Source organism: Pteronotus mesoamericanus, unplaced genomic scaffold, assembly GCF_021234165.1.
Source record: "Pteronotus mesoamericanus isolate MK-2021 breed Mesoamerican mustached bat unplaced genomic scaffold, CSHL_Meso_final contig_74, whole genome shotgun sequence".
In the NCBI taxonomy this organism is placed as follows: Eukaryota; Metazoa; Chordata; class Mammalia; order Chiroptera; family Mormoopidae; genus Pteronotus; species Pteronotus mesoamericanus.
The window spans coordinates 44,177,723-44,196,487 of NW_026555247.1; the positions used below are offsets into that span (position 1 = coordinate 44,177,723).

Sequence of the window (18,765 nt, forward strand, 5' to 3'; positions counted from 1 at the left end):
TCTCCCAGACCAAACTGTCCTTAGTAACCGGGATTGCTCTTCCTCTCTTTACTTCTTACACAGTTTCAGTCTTGAATGTTTGTCGCTTTTTAATACCCTAAACACCAGGCGTGATAAAATTTGATGTCACTGATATTATTAGGGATGGATCAAAGAGTGGAAGACACTTGAAATCGTGGGGTTCAATGGTAGGAGGCCCGTTGGCGGACGCCGTGGGGCGCGGGTGGGCAGCACGCAGGCAGCGAGCTGTGAGCGCAGCCGTGGGGCTCCTTGGCACGCCCTGCAAGGAACCGGGCTCAGGCAGAACCGCAGACGCGTCGGGGGTCTGGCAGGCTCTGACTTCCTCACGGCTTAGGAACTGCTTTCTCGATTTTATTATTGGGCAAAAAAATCCCAGCTCTTACACATCGAAACTCTGCTTCTGCTGTCTCTCTGCTGAGACTCTGACTGTCCTTCCTGTGTGTGACGCTGAAGCCTGGGACGTGCGTGGTTCTGGGGCACGTGGGCCTTCTCACGAGATTCACGTTTCACTCTCTTCAGAAACCACTGTGTCCCCAGGCAAGCGAGGCCTGGCTGGCATCTCCCCGGGCGGGGCGGGTGTCGAGTGCGGGCGTGTTCCGGGTTCTGAGTGGCTGCACACGGGTGGTGGATGTGCCCCGGGGAGGGAGCCGCAGCGGGGGTGGGAAGTGCGGCTTTTCACGGGGCCGAGCGCTGTGCTGCCTTCGGCTGGGAGCCAGAGGGCCTGCTGGGTGTGGGGACTGTCTGATTATTTTTACAGTTGGCTCTCGATTTGGGGCGTTATTTAATTATGGCTAGGTAAAATTTTAGAAGACAGGACTTGGGGGTATGTAGTTACAGGTGCGTTAGGGAATATTAGAGCACCACTGTGATGATGGAGGCATTCGTGGCAAGCTGCTAACCCTGAAGTCGTTTAAGAAAAAGTACAATTTGTGTACTGTTGGATTCAGGTTCCATTTATGAACGGTGATTTCCGTGTAGATGGGAGTCTTCTGAATCATCGACACTTCGGGGACTTCTGAGCAGCAGAGAGAAGCCGGCACAGGCAGCCCTGGCTCTGCGCTTCCGGAGACGCGCGTCCCGCCTCGCTCCCCGCGCTGGGCCGCCGTCCCTCCTGCCCTGCCGCCCCGCACGGCCGCCCCCTGGTGGTGCCGAGGGTTTGTCCCGGGCTCAGCGCCAACGGCTGTCAGCGCTGACGTCGTCGCCTGCCCTCCTTCCGGTCACGTTTAACGTCTCAGTCCTGTGGCCGCTGTAGGGGAGGGTCAGGCTTCTGAATCTGCAGCCTGTATATTCACTTGGTGGGATTGTTTAAAGATTTTTAAAATTTATTTTTAGAGAAGGGGGAGTGAAGGAGAAAGAGGGAGAGAGACATTCCTGCGTGGCAGCCTCTCGCACGCCCCCTGCTGGGGACCTGGCCGGCAACCCAGGCCTGGGCCCTGACTGGGCATCGCACCGGCGACCCTTTGGCTCGCAGGCCGGCGCTCGGTCTGCTGAGCTGTACCAGCCGGGGCTCATTTAATTTTTTGAAGTGGTGTGTGATTTGGCTGTGGCTCTCTGACCACTACTTGTTTCTGTTTTTACATAAGGAAATAATCAGAAATAACAGTTTTATTTGTTAATAGTTATTAGTAGTCTTGTATTATGGATAATTTAGTGACATCTTGGAAGTCCAGGGATCTTTGTTGCATAGGAGTCACAGTAAGGAGTTAATCAGCCATGGAACGTGCGCTTTGGGCCCTTGCGCGACCTTGACTTCAGAGGGCGGGGCCTCGGGAGCAGCCGGAGGGAAGGCGTTTGCTCCTCAGACCCCTCGGCAGCCGCTGCTGTGGAGCGGCTGAAGCCGCACAGGGCACTCCCGTGGGGCAGACCCGGCCTCATGCTGCCGGAGCCTTCCGCCCGAGAGGCTGCGATGGGACCGCGACCGTGAACTCTGTCAAATCCATGTTCCTAAGTTTTGTGGTTTTTCAGACACGTATTTTGCCTGTCATCTTTATCATCTTAGATTTGTCTGACTTTCATACATGAAACCACCCAGTTAGGCAGTTGTGTGTCTCAGAAGAAAGACTCACGTCTGAACGCAGTGCCGGAGGCTCTTGCCGTGTTGGAGGCGCTCGGGGAGGCATGCTGCGCCTGCCAGCGTGTGCGCCCTGGGCTCCCGCCCGGCTCGGCAGCCCTCCCTGTGACGGCGGCCGCACTCTCCACCGAGGGGCCGGGGGGCGGGGGGGTGGCCTCTAGCCCAGGTGGCTGCTGGCGCGAGCCGTGTGGCTCGTGTGGCTGAGGAGCTGGACTTCCCGTGTCACTCACTGTTCATCACTGAAACAGCCGTCCGTGCCCGTGGCTGCTCCTGGGGCCGTGGGGGGATGTGTGCAGAGCTGGCGCGGGAGGCTGGGGACCTGTGGGCTGCGGCGCGGCAGGCGGACCGTGACCGCCGCGCCCCTGAGCGCTGGCGGCGGCGGGGCAGGGCCCTCCCAGCATGACTCCAAAACATGACTTCCAAGTCCATACAGTTTCCGGGAGCCTGGTTCCTGCTCGTGACTGTCTTTCGTGTCTGTCGTCTGTTGCCTCGCGGCTGCCCTGTGGCCGAGACCGAGGCTGGCAGCCTAGGCACGAGAGGAGCTGCCCGACTGCCGTTGGGGATGGGGGGCGGGCTCTGGTGTCCGCTCTGCCACCGCTCCGGGCCCCCTGGGGTGACTCGGGCCCTCCGGCCTCCAGTTTCACGGGGGGGGGCGGCGCCCGGCACGGAGCGCAGCGCCCTGTGTCTGGGCGGCGCTGGGGCAGCTGGCGGAGTCGCCGGGGCAGCTGGCAGGGTAGGGCCGAGCCCCCAGAGCTGGGGCGTGCCGCCGCTGCGGGGTCCTCGCGCCCAGGAGCCCACGCGGCCGCTGGGCAGGAGGTCACAGTTTGGAGCTGCTGCCGTGCACCCTGGCAGGGGCCGCCCTGGCGCTTGGCGGGGGTCGCCCCAGGGGAGCGGCGGCGGCGCTCAGCGCGGTTTGCCCACGTGTTGGAAAGTGGCTGAGGACAGGGAGGCGAGGGGCTAAGGGGAGGTGGAAGCTTATTTTATTTGAAGCCTTATTTAGTTTTTGCTTGATTTAAGCATAAACAAGATAAATATCATTAACCTTCTACCAAAATGTACTCGGCCAGTGCCTTCCCACCTGACCCAGCAGTGGGGGCGGGGGGTACTGCTTTGGCAGCCCCAGGCCCTTCACTCGCGCTGTGCCCGATGCTGCTGGGGGCTGGGCGCGCCCTGCGGGTAGGGAGGCCGTCCGCTCTAACTCGCCGCAGAGCGGTAGCAGGCTGCGGCGGGACGCTGCTGTGCGTGCGGAGCCGGGTCTCTCCATGCTCGGCTACGCTGGAGACGGGCCAGCCGACTGGGAGCTCCCCCAGGGCAGAGCCCGTCCCTCCCGGCGGGAGATGCTCTGGGCACAGCCGGAGCTGCGAGGACGGGAGGCGGGGCGTGCCCTCCTGCTCGGGGGCGCCGCCGTGGGCGGGGGCGGAGGAGCTCCCTGCACTCAGTCTCCGCGGGTCTGGGGAGCGGCATGGGTGTGGCTGCAGAGGCTGGGCCGTGCCCCTCAGGCAGGTGTCACGCTAGCTGTCGAGCCTCCCTGTCACCGCGGGAGGTGAGGATGTCTGTCCTGGGCGCTGGCTGTCGGCCCAGTCCTGGCTACAGTCAGAAGATGAGGTCTAACAGCTTCTCTTAATGAACCATTCTGAGTGTTTACATTCCAGAAATTCACATGAAACCAAATCCTTACTGCTGACATTTAAGTTCACAGTTATTTTATTCTTAACCATGAATTTGTTACCTTTCCTCATTGTCTGGAGTATTTTAAGAAAAGTAACCTGCTGGGAACCGGGTGCCCTCTCGCCCGAACGCACAGCTGGGTCGCCCCGGCCTGGCCGCGGAGGCACCGGGCCGGGACCGACAGGGTCTGCGCATCGGCCGCGGAAACGTGGGCAGGTGGGCGACGCCGAACCATCTCCGGCGCGTTAAGTGCGGCCTCGAGCCCTCACCTCAGGGTTCCGCTAGGTCAGTGCTCCTGGAGCACCGTCTTCTGAGAGAGGAGCGGGGGCTCCGTGGCGGGCGGAGCCGCGCGGAACCACTGAGCGGGGCCCTGGGAGCCGCCCTTCCCCAGCGAGCCTTCCTCCGTTAGTGACATTTATCTTGTTTATGCCAAGCTCTGCCTGCTCCGGAGGCCGGTCCTTTTGTCGTGCCAAGACGGGGCCCACGCAGGGAAGGTCGCTTCCTCGGCCCCAGCGTCTCCCGTCAGGTGGCGCTGCTGTGACCGACCTGTTGTGGGGACGCCGGCGGCCGGCATGGGATGCGCGCCCGGGCCTGCTGAGTGCCGACGCTGCCATCGTCGGCCTGATGTCGGTAGAGTTAATTAAAAAAGAAGACCCACTGTGTGTCTTTCACGTCTCGCAGTTGCAGCGACTGGCTGGTAAGCGTTTGCCGGAGGAAGAGGGAGCTGAAAGCGCGCACCGTGTGGCTCGGACACCCAGAGAAGTGCGAAGAGAAACACCCCAGAAACGCCATCAAAAATCAGAAATACAGCGTCTTCACTTTCCTGCCCGGGGTGAGGCTCTTAAGTTCCTGAATGTGGGTTGCCCGTCATACCGCCAGCTTCACTGTTGTCGTTTTTTACTTTTTAATTTTTTTTCCTTCTTAATTGCGTCATATTTTTTTTAGCCATGTTTATATTATTATAAAATAATTCATATGCATTTTTGATGGACATATAGAATTCAATGGATGAAAATTTATAAATAGTTTATTACTTTCAGTTCTAGATAAACATATTTGTATTATTGTGGAGTTAATCAAGTGAAGCTAAGTAAAATGATCAGAAAATAAGTGTATATTCTGTTTTTCCGTTGGAAATTTGTTCGCAGGGAAAAGTGGAAGGTACTGTTGAAGGCCTGCCCAGGAACTTCACAGTTGAAGTGTCACGGTGTTTCAAATTCATGGCTCAGTAACAAAATGTTCGTTAGTGTGTGTGACAATTTTTTATTCACGTAAATAAATTTTACTCCTTGTGTGGTTATTGCAGTCCTCTTTAAATAGGTATTATCCTAATTTTAAGTTAGTTTAAATGTTTTATTTTTTATTACAATACTACATAGCTGAACACCTTTTGCTTTTGGTGTGTCATGCCCTGTTTTAATGACAGACTTATTTACCTTTCTGAAGTCAGAGGGAAGCTGGTACTGATTATATCCCCACGTCAGAGCTCCTGACACGTTCGAGGTGTTGGCTCTGGTGCTGGCCCGCCAGGCAGTGTCCTGGTGACGCCACGTGAGGGTGGCTTTGTCCTTCGTGTTTCGTTTCCGTTGTCATGCTGCCTCTACGCGGGCACCGTGTCCCCCACCCGTCGGTCCGCCCTCCCGTCCGTCCAGTGGTCGGCAAGTGCTTGGTCAGCACTATGATCCTTACTAAAACACACAGGACTAATGTCTCCGGTTAGGAGTGTGATCTTCTGCCAGGACAGTAAAGGGCAGAGTGCCTCTCAGACGGGTACGTGTCCCATCGTTGATGAACTGTTGTCTCCTTAGGTTTCTTACTAAATACCCCCGGATTGGCTGAGCGTCGTACACGGCCCTGAGGTCGCCAGCCCCTGCAGTGCGCAGCAGAGCACCGATCACTGCGGCTCGCAGCCGCGGAGCGGCCTCCCGGCCCGGCAGAGCCCGCCGCGCCCGCCGGCTGCGCCCCGGGTGCCTGTCGGTGTGTCTGCACAACTCTCACCGTGTGGAGGGTTTTTTTCTTAGGTTGTCTCTTAAATTAGTCTTTTCATCTAAAACGTAGTATTTTAGAAACATTTGGTAATTGCACAGTAGGAATTCTATTCCGTTTTTAGCATGAATGGCAATTTCTGAATTGCTAATAGGTATAATTTATGCTAACTGAGATTTTAAAGAAATCACTGAAGACAGAGAGGGCTTTCTGTCCCGCTGAGATTAATTTATGAAATGATTCCAGACATTTTCAGGCAATAGTTGAAAATGACGAGGAACATAAACGTGTTACCATGTAACCGGCTTTCCAGTCACACGCACGGCAGTGCGGCGGTGCGGGTGACTCACGGCGCGCGGCTGGCGGCTGCCGACTCGCTCAGTCCGCGCGAGCTCTTCGCCACGGCCCCCCCGGCTGCAGGGACAGTGGCATCCAAGGGGCTTGCATGTGCGAGTTGCAAGTTTTAACAAGTTTCATTGTAATTGTTATGTGCTGTGTTTGTGAATTATTCTCATCTTTAAACATGAGTTTTGTTCCATTTGATTTTCAATTTAAATCTATTAATTTGAGAATTTGTAAATAGAAGTCTATTAATATACTACATCTTGTTTTTCTACCTTAAAAATAATTCTGTTTGAATTAAGCAAAAACAAAAAGTTACAGAATTTTATTTCTAACATCTTATTGAATTATAGTAATTTTATATCTGGAACTATTGTTGAAGATCAAATACCAGGGGACTGTAAAGAATACGTAGGTGGCTGTCTTCCTGAAAATCGGTCTGTAATTTACGCATCGTCGTGCTCTGTCGTTTCGTACACGTGGAGGGAAGCGAGTCCTCTGAGGAGCTTAGGGCCGCGCTGGAGAGGCTCGCCCCGCACGCGCTGCCGCGCCCTCGGCCTTCGAGAGGCTGAGCAGGCGCCCGCGCTCCGAAGGAGCGGCTGTCGCATTTTATCTCTTGTCACTGCACGAACAGAAGGGTGGCACGGCTTTTCCAGCCCCGTGTGTCTCTGCTGACCGCTCAGCCCTGGGGAGGCCCGGGCGCCCGCCTGCTCGGCCGTGCGGCCGAAGGGCCACAGGGCGGACGAGGAGTTGAACGCGGGAAGCTGCGCGCAGGAGAATCAACAGCTTTTCGAGGACGCTCTTAATGTAGTTGAGTGTTCTGATGGCCTTCTTTTAAATACAGTTTGGGAGCAATATCGCTTTCTGTATATATGGTTTACTTATTGGAAAACTAATGTCAAAACTATTACGTTGATTCGGACTTAGGGTGTGTGTTTACTATTTCATGGAAGTGCAGCTTATTAGGTGTTATGCTGATTTTAATTATTCAATGAGGTATTGCAGATTTTCTTTGGAGAGACTTAATTTTTTTCTTTTCCTTTTTAGGTTTTGTATGAACAATTCAAGTTTTTCTTGAATCTCTATTTTCTGGTCGTCTCCTGCTCCCAGTTCGTGCCGGCGTTGAAAATCGGCTATCTCTACACCTACTGGGCCCCTTTGGTAAAGACCTTTGAAATTAACTGAATTACAGAACATTTAGGATATAGTTTGAAGAGTTGAACTGGATGATAGATCAATTGGCCAGGTTTTTAAAAACCTGACATCGTCACTGTGTGTCATTGAGCCTTTTTTTGAAAGACGTTAAGGGTTCTGTCGCCGAGAGCTTCGCAGCCCTTAGCCGCACGCTCCTTGGCGGGGCGGGGCCGTTCCAGAGCCCCTGCTGGCGCGGCCAGGGCGGCCCCGGCCGCGGGCCTCTCCCCAGCGCCCCTCCCCGCCCGCTCCCTCCTGGGCCCACGGAGCAGCTGGGGATGACAGGACGTGGGGGGCCCGCGCCCCAGCTCCTGACGCCCTGACTGGGGGGCAGTTTTTACCTTTAGCTGAAGTGACAGTCAGCCCTGAAAGTGCCCAGTGAGTCCAGGCGGCTTCCGGTTGACAGCTCCGTGTGTGCGAATGCTTGGAAGGCAAGCAAGGCTTACAGATACTCCCCTGTGAGACCTGCTGTCTTGCTAGTTTAATGCCATTTGCAGATAACTGTGTGCCTTCTTCCTTTTGCCTTGAAGGACGTACTGCTTCCGCTTGCCGGTTCCTTTGGGGCAGATCCGCAGTGCAGGTGGGCAGGGCCCGCGTGGGCGGGAGCGAGCACGCCCTCTGGGGAGGAGCCGTGCAGAGGGCCTGGGTCCAGGTCTCCGGAGACCCTGCGGCCCGAAGAGCGGGAACCCCCGCTGGTGCGCGGGGGCTTGCCTGCCGGGGTCTCCGGGCCACGCCTCACAGAGGGGGATGGGCGCGGGGGTCTGGTTTGTGGGCAGGTGGAGCTGAGACAGCCCCCACCCCCCACCGCCGCCGTGGCAGGCCATTCCCGTAGACAGGTGACTGGGAGCAGCGGAAGTCCCTGTGCAGGGAACATCAGTGCGGAGTGACAGAGCGGCTCCGCTCTCCTCGTTAGATCGGCGAGACTGAAGGGGACGTCGGTGCTGACGGCGCAGGCGTCAGTCTGTCCTGCGGGGGGCGGGGGGGGGGGGCGGGGGGGCGGGGAGAGTCCCAGGGGCCGCAGAGACGGGCGCAGAGCCTGCACTTGAGGGCTGTGTCCCGAAAAATAGTGATTTACCATCCAGTCTAAAGAATGCCTGTTGTTACTTTAGATGAAAAGATTATTTAAAGAGTCATGTCTGACAGTGGACGTTTTACCTCTGCTATATGCAGAAGTAAACATGTTGAAATACTGTCTTACTGTGCAGCTTTAAAAGTGATGTTTAGGAGAAGTGTTTAATAACATTAAAGGGACGCACGTTAGGTAAATGGGGAAACGTGGGTCAAAACGTGGACAGAAGGAACTGCACGATTCTTGGGTCAGCGGGCGGCGGGGGTCTGCGCCCCCTGCGGCTCCGAGCAGCGCCGACGCCGCCCCGCGTGAGGCCGGGCGCTTCCGGCCGGAGCGCAGGCCCGGGGGCGGCGAGCGGGATGCGGCGACCCGCGGCCGAGAGGACGCCAGGGAGGACCGCGCGGGCCGGGGGGCGGGGGGCGGCGGGCGCGGGGCGGCGAGGGCGGGGCAGGGCCCGCGCGCAGGGCGAGGGCGCGGGCGCGGGGGCGGCGGGGGCGCGCCGAGCGCTCGGTTTCCTCCTGAGCGGAGCCGGGAGCGGTGTGTGTGAGGGGGCATTGCATGTGCCAGGAAGGGGGACACTCATACTTACACCCCAGTTTTAAAAGCGGGGGTTGACGCCCCATACCGGGCCGAGGGGGTTCCTCCTCCTCCTCTTCGCTGCCTGTCTTCCCGCTGCGGGCGGCCTCTGCTCGGAGCTGGAGGTCATGTTTGCTGCGTCTCTTGGTGATTTTTGTCCGCACATTTGTATCATTAAACAATGTGCAGTAGTGTTTTGCATGCTTTAGGGATTTTACATAAAGTTTATCTTAACTCTCTGTATCTTTTTGCAATATGCTGTCTTAGCTTAACATTGGTTTATAAAATTGATCCACATCAACACATACAGATCTAGTTCTTTTTTTTAAAAATCCTCACATGAGGACATTTTTTCATTGCTTTTAGAGAGAGGGGAAGGGGAGGAGGGAGCGAGAGACGGAGAGAGGAACATGGATCTGTTGCCTCTCGTGCGGATCCTGCCCGGGAATCGAACCCTCGACCTCTCGGTGCAGGGACCACACCCCACCTGAGCCGCACCGGCCCGGGCTGGTCCGCTAAGCTTCCCTCCTCTGAGGTTCTCCACCACGAGTCCGTCACAAGGGTTCTTCCCTCCCCCGGCAAAGGGGAGTGTAAGGTGGCTGCTGATGGTCCGCAGTCGCAGGCTGGGCTGCGGCGACCGTCCCCGCCGCGCGGGCCCGGAAGGTGCGCGTCCGAGCGCCGTCCGTGTTTTCCTCTCTCGGGAGCAGGGAGTCTCTGCACAGGGACTGCGCCGTGAGCCCCCGCGCTCTTGCTCCCCATCCACCTGCGTGCGGTCACTGCAGTCCCGTGTCCAGGGCCTGTGGTGGCCTGTGGTCTCACGCGCGCGGGGGTTGTGCATCTTCTCACCGGCTCCCCCTCCCCCCCATTTCTGTAAGGTTGCTCCCCAAAAAGGAGCCCGTCAGCATTTCCGTGGCTCTCCCGGCTGGGCCCGGCCTCCTGCAGCCGCCGGCTGTGAGATCGCACGTCCAGCCTCTCCTGATGAGACAGCAGACGGGTGACCTCAGGCGTCCCTTTGCTCTGGCCAGCATGGGGGTGCTTCTGGGAACACCGAGAGCTGAATTAATCCTTTTCCTGTCACGCCGGCTGTGTTATTTACCAGCTTCCTCTCCGCACCACTCTCTGCTGTATTTCCTGGGTAAAGAGGAGTGGACTGAAAATAAAGGGACTTGGATGCACTGCTGGGTCGGAGCGATTGCCCTCCCTGCAGCCCAGTGCTCCGAGCCGCCCTCCAAGGCAAGGCCGGGTCCTCAGAGCCCCAGGGTCCAGGGTAAGGAGGGGCCGGCCCTGTCCGTGCCAGAGGCTCCGAAGGGAAGGAAGCGGGGCTTTGCATCTGCGCCTCCGTGGAAGCTCCCGCTGGTGCGCTGCGACGGCCCGGCGCTGACCTGGAGCTGTGGGCCGCCCGCGGGGCCTCCCTCGCCGCCGCGCCCCCCCCCCCCGATCACGCACGTCTGCCCCCCGTGCCCCTCCGCCCAGGGAGGGGGTACAGCCATGCGACAGGAAGGTCGCTCGTTCCAGCCGCACAGAGAAGTGCCTGGCGGGCAACAGCCCCTCCGAGGGGAACTGGCGCCGGGACGCGCCGACAGAACTTGCTCCCTGTCCCCACAAGGACGCACGCTGTCGGGAGCCTAGCTCGCGTGCCCCTGGAGACCGGGGGGAACAGGAGGAGAGGCTGCCCCGCGGGACTCGGGTTTAGTCACTGGCCGTGGGCAGGGTGCGTGAGAGGAGCCTGTCCCGCCGTCTGACTCAGATCACGCCTGCTGCCAGCGTCACTCTCGGACGCCCTGCGCGCAGCCCTGCGGCTCCTGTCCCCAGCCTGGCTGGCGCCGAGTCCTGGACGGCCCGGCCGCCCCTCTGCCCTGCGGGGAGACTGGCCCACCCACGTCAGGGCCCAGGTGACACGGCACAGGACTGGGGTCCCGCGGTTCAGAAGCGGGCGGTGGCATCCGCTCGGCTGTCCCCTCGCCTGCCCCGTGGCTGCAGGCTGGCTGGCAGGAGCTTCCCAGGACAGCACGCTGGCCACGGGCATGCGGCCTGGGCGGTGCCTTGGGGCTGTGGCTGGCCCCACGACCCTGGGAGCCGCGGCCCCGTGCGTGCCCAGGAGGTTTCCCCACGTGTGTCGGCCTCTGGTTTTCCGGGTGGAGCCGCTGGTCTCTGGGGCGTCTGCTCGGACGGTCCTGCCCGGTCCGTGGGCCCTTGCTTCCGCTCCCTGACTTGCTGGAAACGCTGGGAACCAGCGCTGCGTTGTGGGTCGTTGTTACTGAGGAATTCACACCCAAGGTTTGCTCTGCTGGTTTGTTTTTTGTTTTTTTTTAAGATTTTATTTATTTTTAGAGAGGGGGAAGGGAGGGAGAAAGAGCAGAGAGAAACATCAATGTGCGGTTGCTTCGCACACCCGCTGCTGGGGACCTGGCCTGCGACCCAGGCCTGTGCCCCGACTGGGAATTGAACTGATGACCCTTTTGTTTGGAGGCCGGCGCTCAATCTGCAGAGCCACACTGGCCAGGGCGGCCATAGGTTTAAAGGGGTAAAGATTAGATTCGTCTGGCAAGTTCAGCTGCCATGTACGGGCCTCCGGCCTGACCCCTGAGGTCAGTTGTGAGGACGCACCTTCCAGGCAGGGCCTGAGACCCTCTGTGTCCCCTGATGAACAGCCACTCCTTTAAAAATACAGTGGCGTGTCAGGGCGGGGAGTTGCTGGAGCCCTTCCCTGGAGGAGGCTATGGCTTTGTATTTGCCAAGTTTATATTGTAGGAGACGCTCTGGAGACGTGGGAAGGATGATTTTCAGGAGGATGAGGCTGGAGGCGGGAGACCGGTCCTGTGGGTGAGCCCTGCGGAGGGTCTGAGCCAGGCCCCATGGGGCGGGGCCGTGGTCCACAGTGGGGGGTGAGCGGCCCCGGGCAGGCGAGGACTGGGCCTCGACGGCCCCGCCTGTGTCGGCTGGCGGGTGAGTGGGCGCTGGGCCGGGGCGCGCGCAGCGCTCTGGGGCGCACGCAGTGCTCGGGGGCGCACGCAGCCGGGCCCCAGCGGCCCGCTTCATTCAGCCAGTCGGGTGCACAGAAAAATCTAGAACGAAAGACAGTGGTCCCTCCGTAGAAGCTGCGCCATCACGTTCAGTGCAGACAGGGCCCGGCTGTGGGGAGAGGCTCCGCGCGTCCTGCAGTGGCTGGGCTCTCCAGGCACGTGTGTCCGAAGAGGCATGGGTCACGGGCGGCACTGGGGCAGTTCGCGACAGGTGACAAGCACAGACAAGCTGCACTGAGGCTTCCACCCGAAAAAAGAGAGCCAAGGCGGCCGCAGCGGCGCTCTCTGGGGCCGCGCCCGTGCGGGCTCTGGAGGGCCCGGCAGCGGCACCCCAGGCGCTTCCGCTCGCTCGGTCGCCTGAGGCTGAGGCTCCAGGGCGGGATGGCGGGGAGGGCCGTCTTTGACAGTTGGACGTTTGGCTGCTTGAGTGTTCCAGGTCTGACATCAGGAAGTTCGCTGCAGATTGTTTTTCCTTTGGGTTACTGAGTATTTTCTGATAATTAGCTTGAAGTACCTAGTATGTGAATTTTCAAATTCTCTTGGGATAGTGAGAACTGTGAATCTATTACTGTATTTTATTCCTTCTACAGTGTTTCATTGTTATTTTTGTGTTTTTTCCTTTGTTTTCATTTATTTTATATTTTAGAAGTAATACACAGGTGACCCCTGAACAGCATCGGGGTTTGGCCCCCACGGAATCAAAACTCTGCATGTAGCTCTTGACTGCCCCAACTTCGGTGGCCCGTAGGCGCCAGAAGGCACGGTGCTCAGACCCCCCTGGACTGGCCGAGATGTGTGCATGCCCCCCGACCCCGTTCCCACCCACAGACCAGAACCAGCGCAGGTGTTTACTGAAAAAGCCTGCACCTGCGTGGACCCGTTCAGGCCGTGCGCGGGTCATTCAGGGGTCAACTGTAAATTGAGGGGAAAAGCGTAAAACTAAATAGTAAAATAATTTTTCTTACTTTTTTGTTAAAAGTCAAGTTCCCTCAGATTCCTGCCTTCATTTTGTTTTGTAGGGATTTGTCCTGGCCGTCACCATCATGAGGGAAGCGATCGATGAGCTGCGGCGGTTCCGACGAGACAAGGAGGTGAACTCGCAGCTGTACAGCAGGCTCACAGCGAGAGGTCAGCAGGGCGCTGTCAGTCCCGCCTGTCGATGGTTCGGTGGGGCCGTCACTTAGAGTTCACCTGCATGAGCAAAAACCTGTCTCAGTTCCGTTGCTGCGGGTTGGAGTATGTGATTGCATGAATTCATTTTAATTTTCTTACTATAATAGGTGCATATAATTTCAGGGTAGAGTTTCATTTATTTTCTAGACACGTGGAGGTATGCGTGTGACAGTAAATACACATGCACACTGCATGCGCACGTGCATGCACACACGGGTCAGTAATTGCCCCGTGTGCTCTGTCCCGTTTGTGTCCTTAGACATGTGAAGCTGCCCCGTGTGTACATGTTTTCCGTGAAGCGTCACGTCACTGCATTTAAGCCTCTGCATGTCGCACTTGACACACACAGTCGTGGGGCCTGACGTCCAGGCCCGCGGCTGTCCTGGGGGGACCGTGAGCACCCAGAGTAAGCGTCGGACCACGGCCGGGGCCGATGAGGGCGTCTGTCCTGGGCCTGCACCCGGGCCTTCACCTCGGCTCGGTGCATGCTTTCCAGCAGCTTGTTCGTGTGGATTTTAAGTCCCAGTGAAACAAAGCTCCGGGCTGGGAAGGGCCTGGGTGAGGCTGCTCCCAACAGGCACCGAGACAGGAGGCCACGGCCGGCGAGCCCGCCGCCAGGGGTGCGCGGCGGGACGGGCACGCAGAGCGCGCGGTGTCCTCTGTTTGTGGGCGGACGTCGGCACAGAGAATTATTAATGTGAAATGATCCTGTCCCCAACAATCCCTTTTTATACCTTACGGGGGTTTATTTCGTATGACGTACAGTCCTCTGTTTCGAGTGTACAGGGCAGTGGTTTTGGGTACGTTCACGGAGCTATGAAACCATGGCCGCCGTAACTGTCGAGCATTTTTAACATCCTAGGAGGAGCCTACGGCTGTGTCAGCAGTCAGTGCCCGCTCTGCTCCTTCCCGCCCGGGCCCGGCCCCCGGCCCTCGGCGCCGCTGACGCACGGCTGCGTCTGCGAGGGGCTCCTGGGGCCGCTCCGCGGAAGTGGGGCGCTGCAGCGCGCGGCCTTTCGTCACCTCGGCCGCCGGCCCTCGGCAGGACCGTCCACAACCCCCCCTGCGGTGGTGCGCGCGCTTCACTTCTCTGCGTTGCCGGGCAGGGCTCCGTGGAGGGGGACACCTGGGCGTTTCCCACGTGCAGGCTGTTGGAGACAGTGCTGCCACAAATGTCCGTGCGCGCGTTTTTGTGACCGTTGTTTTCACTTTTTTTATATATTCCCAGCAGTGAAGTCGCTAGATGAGGTAGTAGCTCCATTTTCGATGATGCGCGGAATGGTTGTGCCAACGGGCCTTGCTCTTCGCCTCCTCGCCCGCGTCTCCCCGTCCTCACCGGCACGGCTGTCGTCCGCCTCTAGCACAGGAGCCGTCCGGTGGGGCGCGCGGGGGCGCTGGCTGCGCTCTCGGTTTGCATCTCTGACGGCTCACGATGGGGAGCCCCTGGTAACGTGCTTATTGGTCAGTTGAGTATCTTCTTTAGAGAAATATTTGTTCAGATTCTTGGTCTTCTTCTTAACTGGGTTATTTGTCTTTTAATTGTTGAGTTGTACAAGTTCTTTATGTATTCTGTATTTAGGTCTCTTGTTAGATACAGGATTTGGAAATATTTTGTCTCCTGTGGGTTGTAGTTTCTCCTTCTTGGTGGTGTCCTCTGATGCACAGAAGTTTTCAATTTTAATGAAGTCCAACTCATCTCTTTTTTCTTTTGTTGCATGTGCTTTTGGAGTTGTATCTAAGAATTAATCTTCCAACCCAAGATTACAAAGGTTTACTTCTGTATCTCTTAGGCGCTTTATAGTCTTAGTTGCTTCATTCAGCTTTATTATCTATCATAACTTCATATTTTGTCTGTGGTGAGTCCACATTCTTTTGCGTGTGACTCTTTAAGTTGTCCTGGTACCATTTGTTAAAAGGTTACTCTTGATTGAACTGAAAAAAATTATTAAAAAGCTTTGATGCTTCAGGTAGTGGCATGGTAGAGGACAGGCATGTAGTGGAAAAGAAGGTTCGTTTTGGGAAAAAGAATTCCCAGAATGGCCAGGCAAATTAGGTGTAAGTTTGATTGTGTTTTTTAGTATACGATCTAAATCCTGGCTAATTTTAACAGTTGTGTCAGTTGTAGTATTTGGGCAGAACAGAAATTTTTTTCTGTGCATCAACTGTGTCATTCAGAAATGAACGGCGCAGCGATGCCCGCGAATGTGGCAGAGTGTGTGGGGCCCCCCCACCCCCCGTCCTTCCTGCCTCGGGAGCCGTGACCGGGTGGCCGGCGCTGTGAGCACGCGCTTCATCCGGCTCTGGAAAATGGTCGGAGGTCTCCTGCGCCCACGGGCCATTGAGCCCGGGGAAGGGCAGGCGGCGCGGAGCAGAAGGTGTGCCCGTGCCGTGCTGTGCTTGCCCTGCCCCGGCGCCCCGCTTCTCAGCCCCGGACGCTGCGCCAGGCCCCGAAGTGGGCAGAGCAGGACTCGCTTACGGAGCCCGGCGCCGTCCACCCAGCCTGTCTGAGGGCCGCTCGGAGGACTGGTGCACGGTGCTCGTCTTTTTTTACCTTCTTGGAACCCACGCAAGGCAGAAAAGCCAAAAAGCAGCCGGCGTTTCTCACACAGGTGCAACTCTGGCACCCGGAGCGGAAGAAGCCGTCGAGGCCGACAGTGGCGCCAAGTGCTGGCAGAAAGGGTGGGCGAGAGAATTTCTTCGGGAAATCAGGGCATTCACAGGTGCCCGCGCTTACAGGGGAATTTTGAAACAGTTTTCAAGGCTGGAGCTGGACGCATGCTCTGAAAAGCCCCGGGAGGCCTCAGCCTCTGGCCGGCCCCTGGGCCCGTGGCGAGCAGGGGGCAGGCTGGGCAGGCACCGCAGCCGTCGCCCCCGAGGCCGTCCGCACGGGCCCTCCTCTCTTCCCTCCTCTCTTCCCTCCTCCCCGCCTTCATTCCTCTCCCTCTCTTCCTCCTTTCTCCCCGCAGCGCCCTCCCTCCTTCCCTCCTCTTACATGCAAGGAAATCTCTTTCAGAGACCCCAGATGACAGAGAATACACACGTTATAAAGTGAGTCTAGAGAAGTGACTGCACATACGGCTACCACATGTGCCACAAAGTGCGGCCCATTCCCAGGAGGCACCCTGAGGACCCATTAGGCAAGGACTCCCATCGGCCACCTTAAATAAGCTCCCGGAGCTAAAGGAAACGAATTGATGAAAGGTGTCAGGAGAATGATGTAAGAACAAGTAGAGAATGTCAGTAAATGATAGAAATTATTTGGAAAAAAACAAAAGAAAAATCTGGAGATGAGAAGTACAATAAATTAAAAGGAAAAAAAAATCACCAGTGCATTTCAGCAGCATATGAGAGTCAACAGAAGAACTGGCGGTGAACTTGAGCCTGGGTCCCAGGAAATGTCCCATCTGCAGAGCCAGGAGGAAGAGTTAGAAAAATAAATACACGGTCTGGCACAAATAATGCCCCCGTGTCATTACATAAAAATGTTTTATTACAAAATCACAACCATGTAATTCTGTAAGATAACAATATCACACTGAAGTACAGCATCCGACACTTTAGGTGAAACGTTCAAGATGCTGTCCATCTTGGGCGAGACCCTCGCGTGCCCCCCAGCCGCGCGTGGGGCACTCCTGCGGGCCCGTCGACCGAGCAGGCTTGCAGGGGGGGCAGGCCCCCGAGGGCGCACGGGCTGGGACGCTGGAGCCGAGGAGGAGGAAGGGCGGGCAGACCTGAGGGAGTGATGGCTGTTGGCCTCCTGCACCCCACAAGGGGCGTGAACCTGCAGAGTCAGGGAGCCCAGGGAGCTCCCGGAAAAGCAGGTGCAGCGGGAGCCGCCCGGGGTGCACGGCCGTCGGGCCGAGGTGCAGCCCAAGGGCCGAGGGAGCAGTGGGCGCAGCCGTGCGCCCCGGGGAGGGTCTGCGACGCGAGGACGGGACGCGCGCAGGAGAAGCACAGCGGCGTTTCACAAACAGTGAAAGAAGCCCCCGTCCGGCAGGAGTTCCGTAGCCAGTGGAGCTGTCACGCAAGCCCTGTAGCCGAAAGGCAGTGGGTCCGGTGCCTGGTCAGGGCGCGGGCCTGGAGCTGGCGTTTGGGAGCCGCAGTCTGGCCGCTCACCAGCACCGGTCCAGATGTGCACGGGAGGCAGCCAGCCAGTGTTTCCCTGTCCCTTCCCCTCTCTCTAAAAGCAGTGATGATATGTCCTTGGATGAGGATTAGGAAAACAAAAAACTACTGTTCAGAAATGAAGGAGAAACTAAAGCAGCCACAGATAAACTTAGAACTGGAAACAGGGACGCAAGCGGCGCCGCACATGTCTGGGCTCGCCGCAGCGCCACTGACAGCGGCCGGAGGCAGCAGCCACCCCAGCGCCCGCCCAGGGAGAAGCAGGTAAACAGAACTGTGGTCCGTCCGCGCGCTGGGCTGTCGTTCAGCCAGAACGTGTAATGGACACAGCGCGGCGTGGGCGGACCTCGAAAACACGGCGCTCGGCTGAGCCAAGGGAGGGGGGCACGGAAGGCCGCCCACCGTGCGGTCACTGAGAGGCGTGCAGGGCCGGCGAGGTGACGGGAGAGCGGGCCGTGGCCGCGGGGGCAGGGCGAGGGCCCCTCCGGGGGACGGCGCCAGCGGTGCTGTGCGTGGCTCTGTGGCACCGGGCACGTGCTGGGTGCCCTGGAATCGATTCATTTTAGGGTGGCTGGCTTCACCTCCTGTCGATTCCCCCTGAAAATGGTGTGAGATGTTGAGGAAGACATACTGATGGTATGTCCTTTCACTTGTGTGCTATTTGAACTAAAAATACTTTAAGAAAAAACATTTTGTGCTGGTGATCTATGAAATGATTGTTTACACGCAGTTGGAAATCTTTACTGTTTGTGAATTCTCGTGTGCGTCAGATGACACTCGTAACACACATCTGCGTCACCGCCACCCCAGGCGGGCTGGCGGCGTTGCCACGTTACGGAGGAGACGCCTGAGGGACACGCTGAATAGCCCACCCTCAGTCACATGTCTGGGGGATCCCAGGCTGCACCCTGGACAGTCTGACCCCGCTTCCGCCTGGGGCGCCTGGCCTGCGGCAGGTGCTTCGGATGCAAGCCGGGGACGAGGGAAGCCTGGCATAGAGGCGGATCCAGGCCTGCGCTTACCGGGCACGGTTCAAACTCTGTTGTGCTGTTGCTGCTGCTCAGCGCTGGTTTCCAGCGTTCCCGACGCCCGCTCCTCGGGGGCGTGGAGGCCGTGCCCTGTGTGGCTCCTTGCGTCCTTGTCACGGCGCTTGGGAGTTCCCTGCTTGGCTTCTGCGGCCCGCCCCGCAGAGGCTCCCTGGGAAAGCGGTCTGTGGTTTGCTTCTCGGGCTTTTTCTTTCTTTCTTTTTTTTTGAAAGCCGCTTCCTCTTTCAAGTTTGCTAAAGGCACTTTGTTTGGAAGTGGAGGATATTTTGACTGATACATGATCTCGCTGAACACCGGACGGGTTTAGTTAGCTCTTTGTTTTGCTGCCTGAGCAGCTTCTTTCTTGTGTGGGCATCTTTCACGTCTGCTGCCGCTCCTTTCCTCCCTGTCTCTGAGCTTAGGCCCAGTGGTGTCCTTCGCTGTCTCCTCGTGGGCAGTGGGGGGCGGAGGCGGGGGGCGGGGTGCAGCGCTTCG

General features: G+C 57.8%; 1 protein-coding gene across 1 annotated transcript in view; it reads left to right on the top strand.

The window, feature by feature from the left end:
- ATP9B (ATPase phospholipid transporting 9B (putative)) overlaps positions 1–18,765 on the top strand; it is a 114,353-nt gene that overhangs the window by 10,080 nt on the left and 85,508 nt on the right. Inside the window, exons 3-5 of the mRNA XM_054583795.1 lie at positions 4,442–4,592; positions 7,136–7,249; positions 12,967–13,075. Of these exons, the coding sequence (XP_054439770.1) occupies positions 4,442–4,592; positions 7,136–7,249; positions 12,967–13,075 (374 nt within the window). The remainder of the gene's footprint in view (positions 1–4,441; positions 4,593–7,135; positions 7,250–12,966; positions 13,076–18,765) is intronic.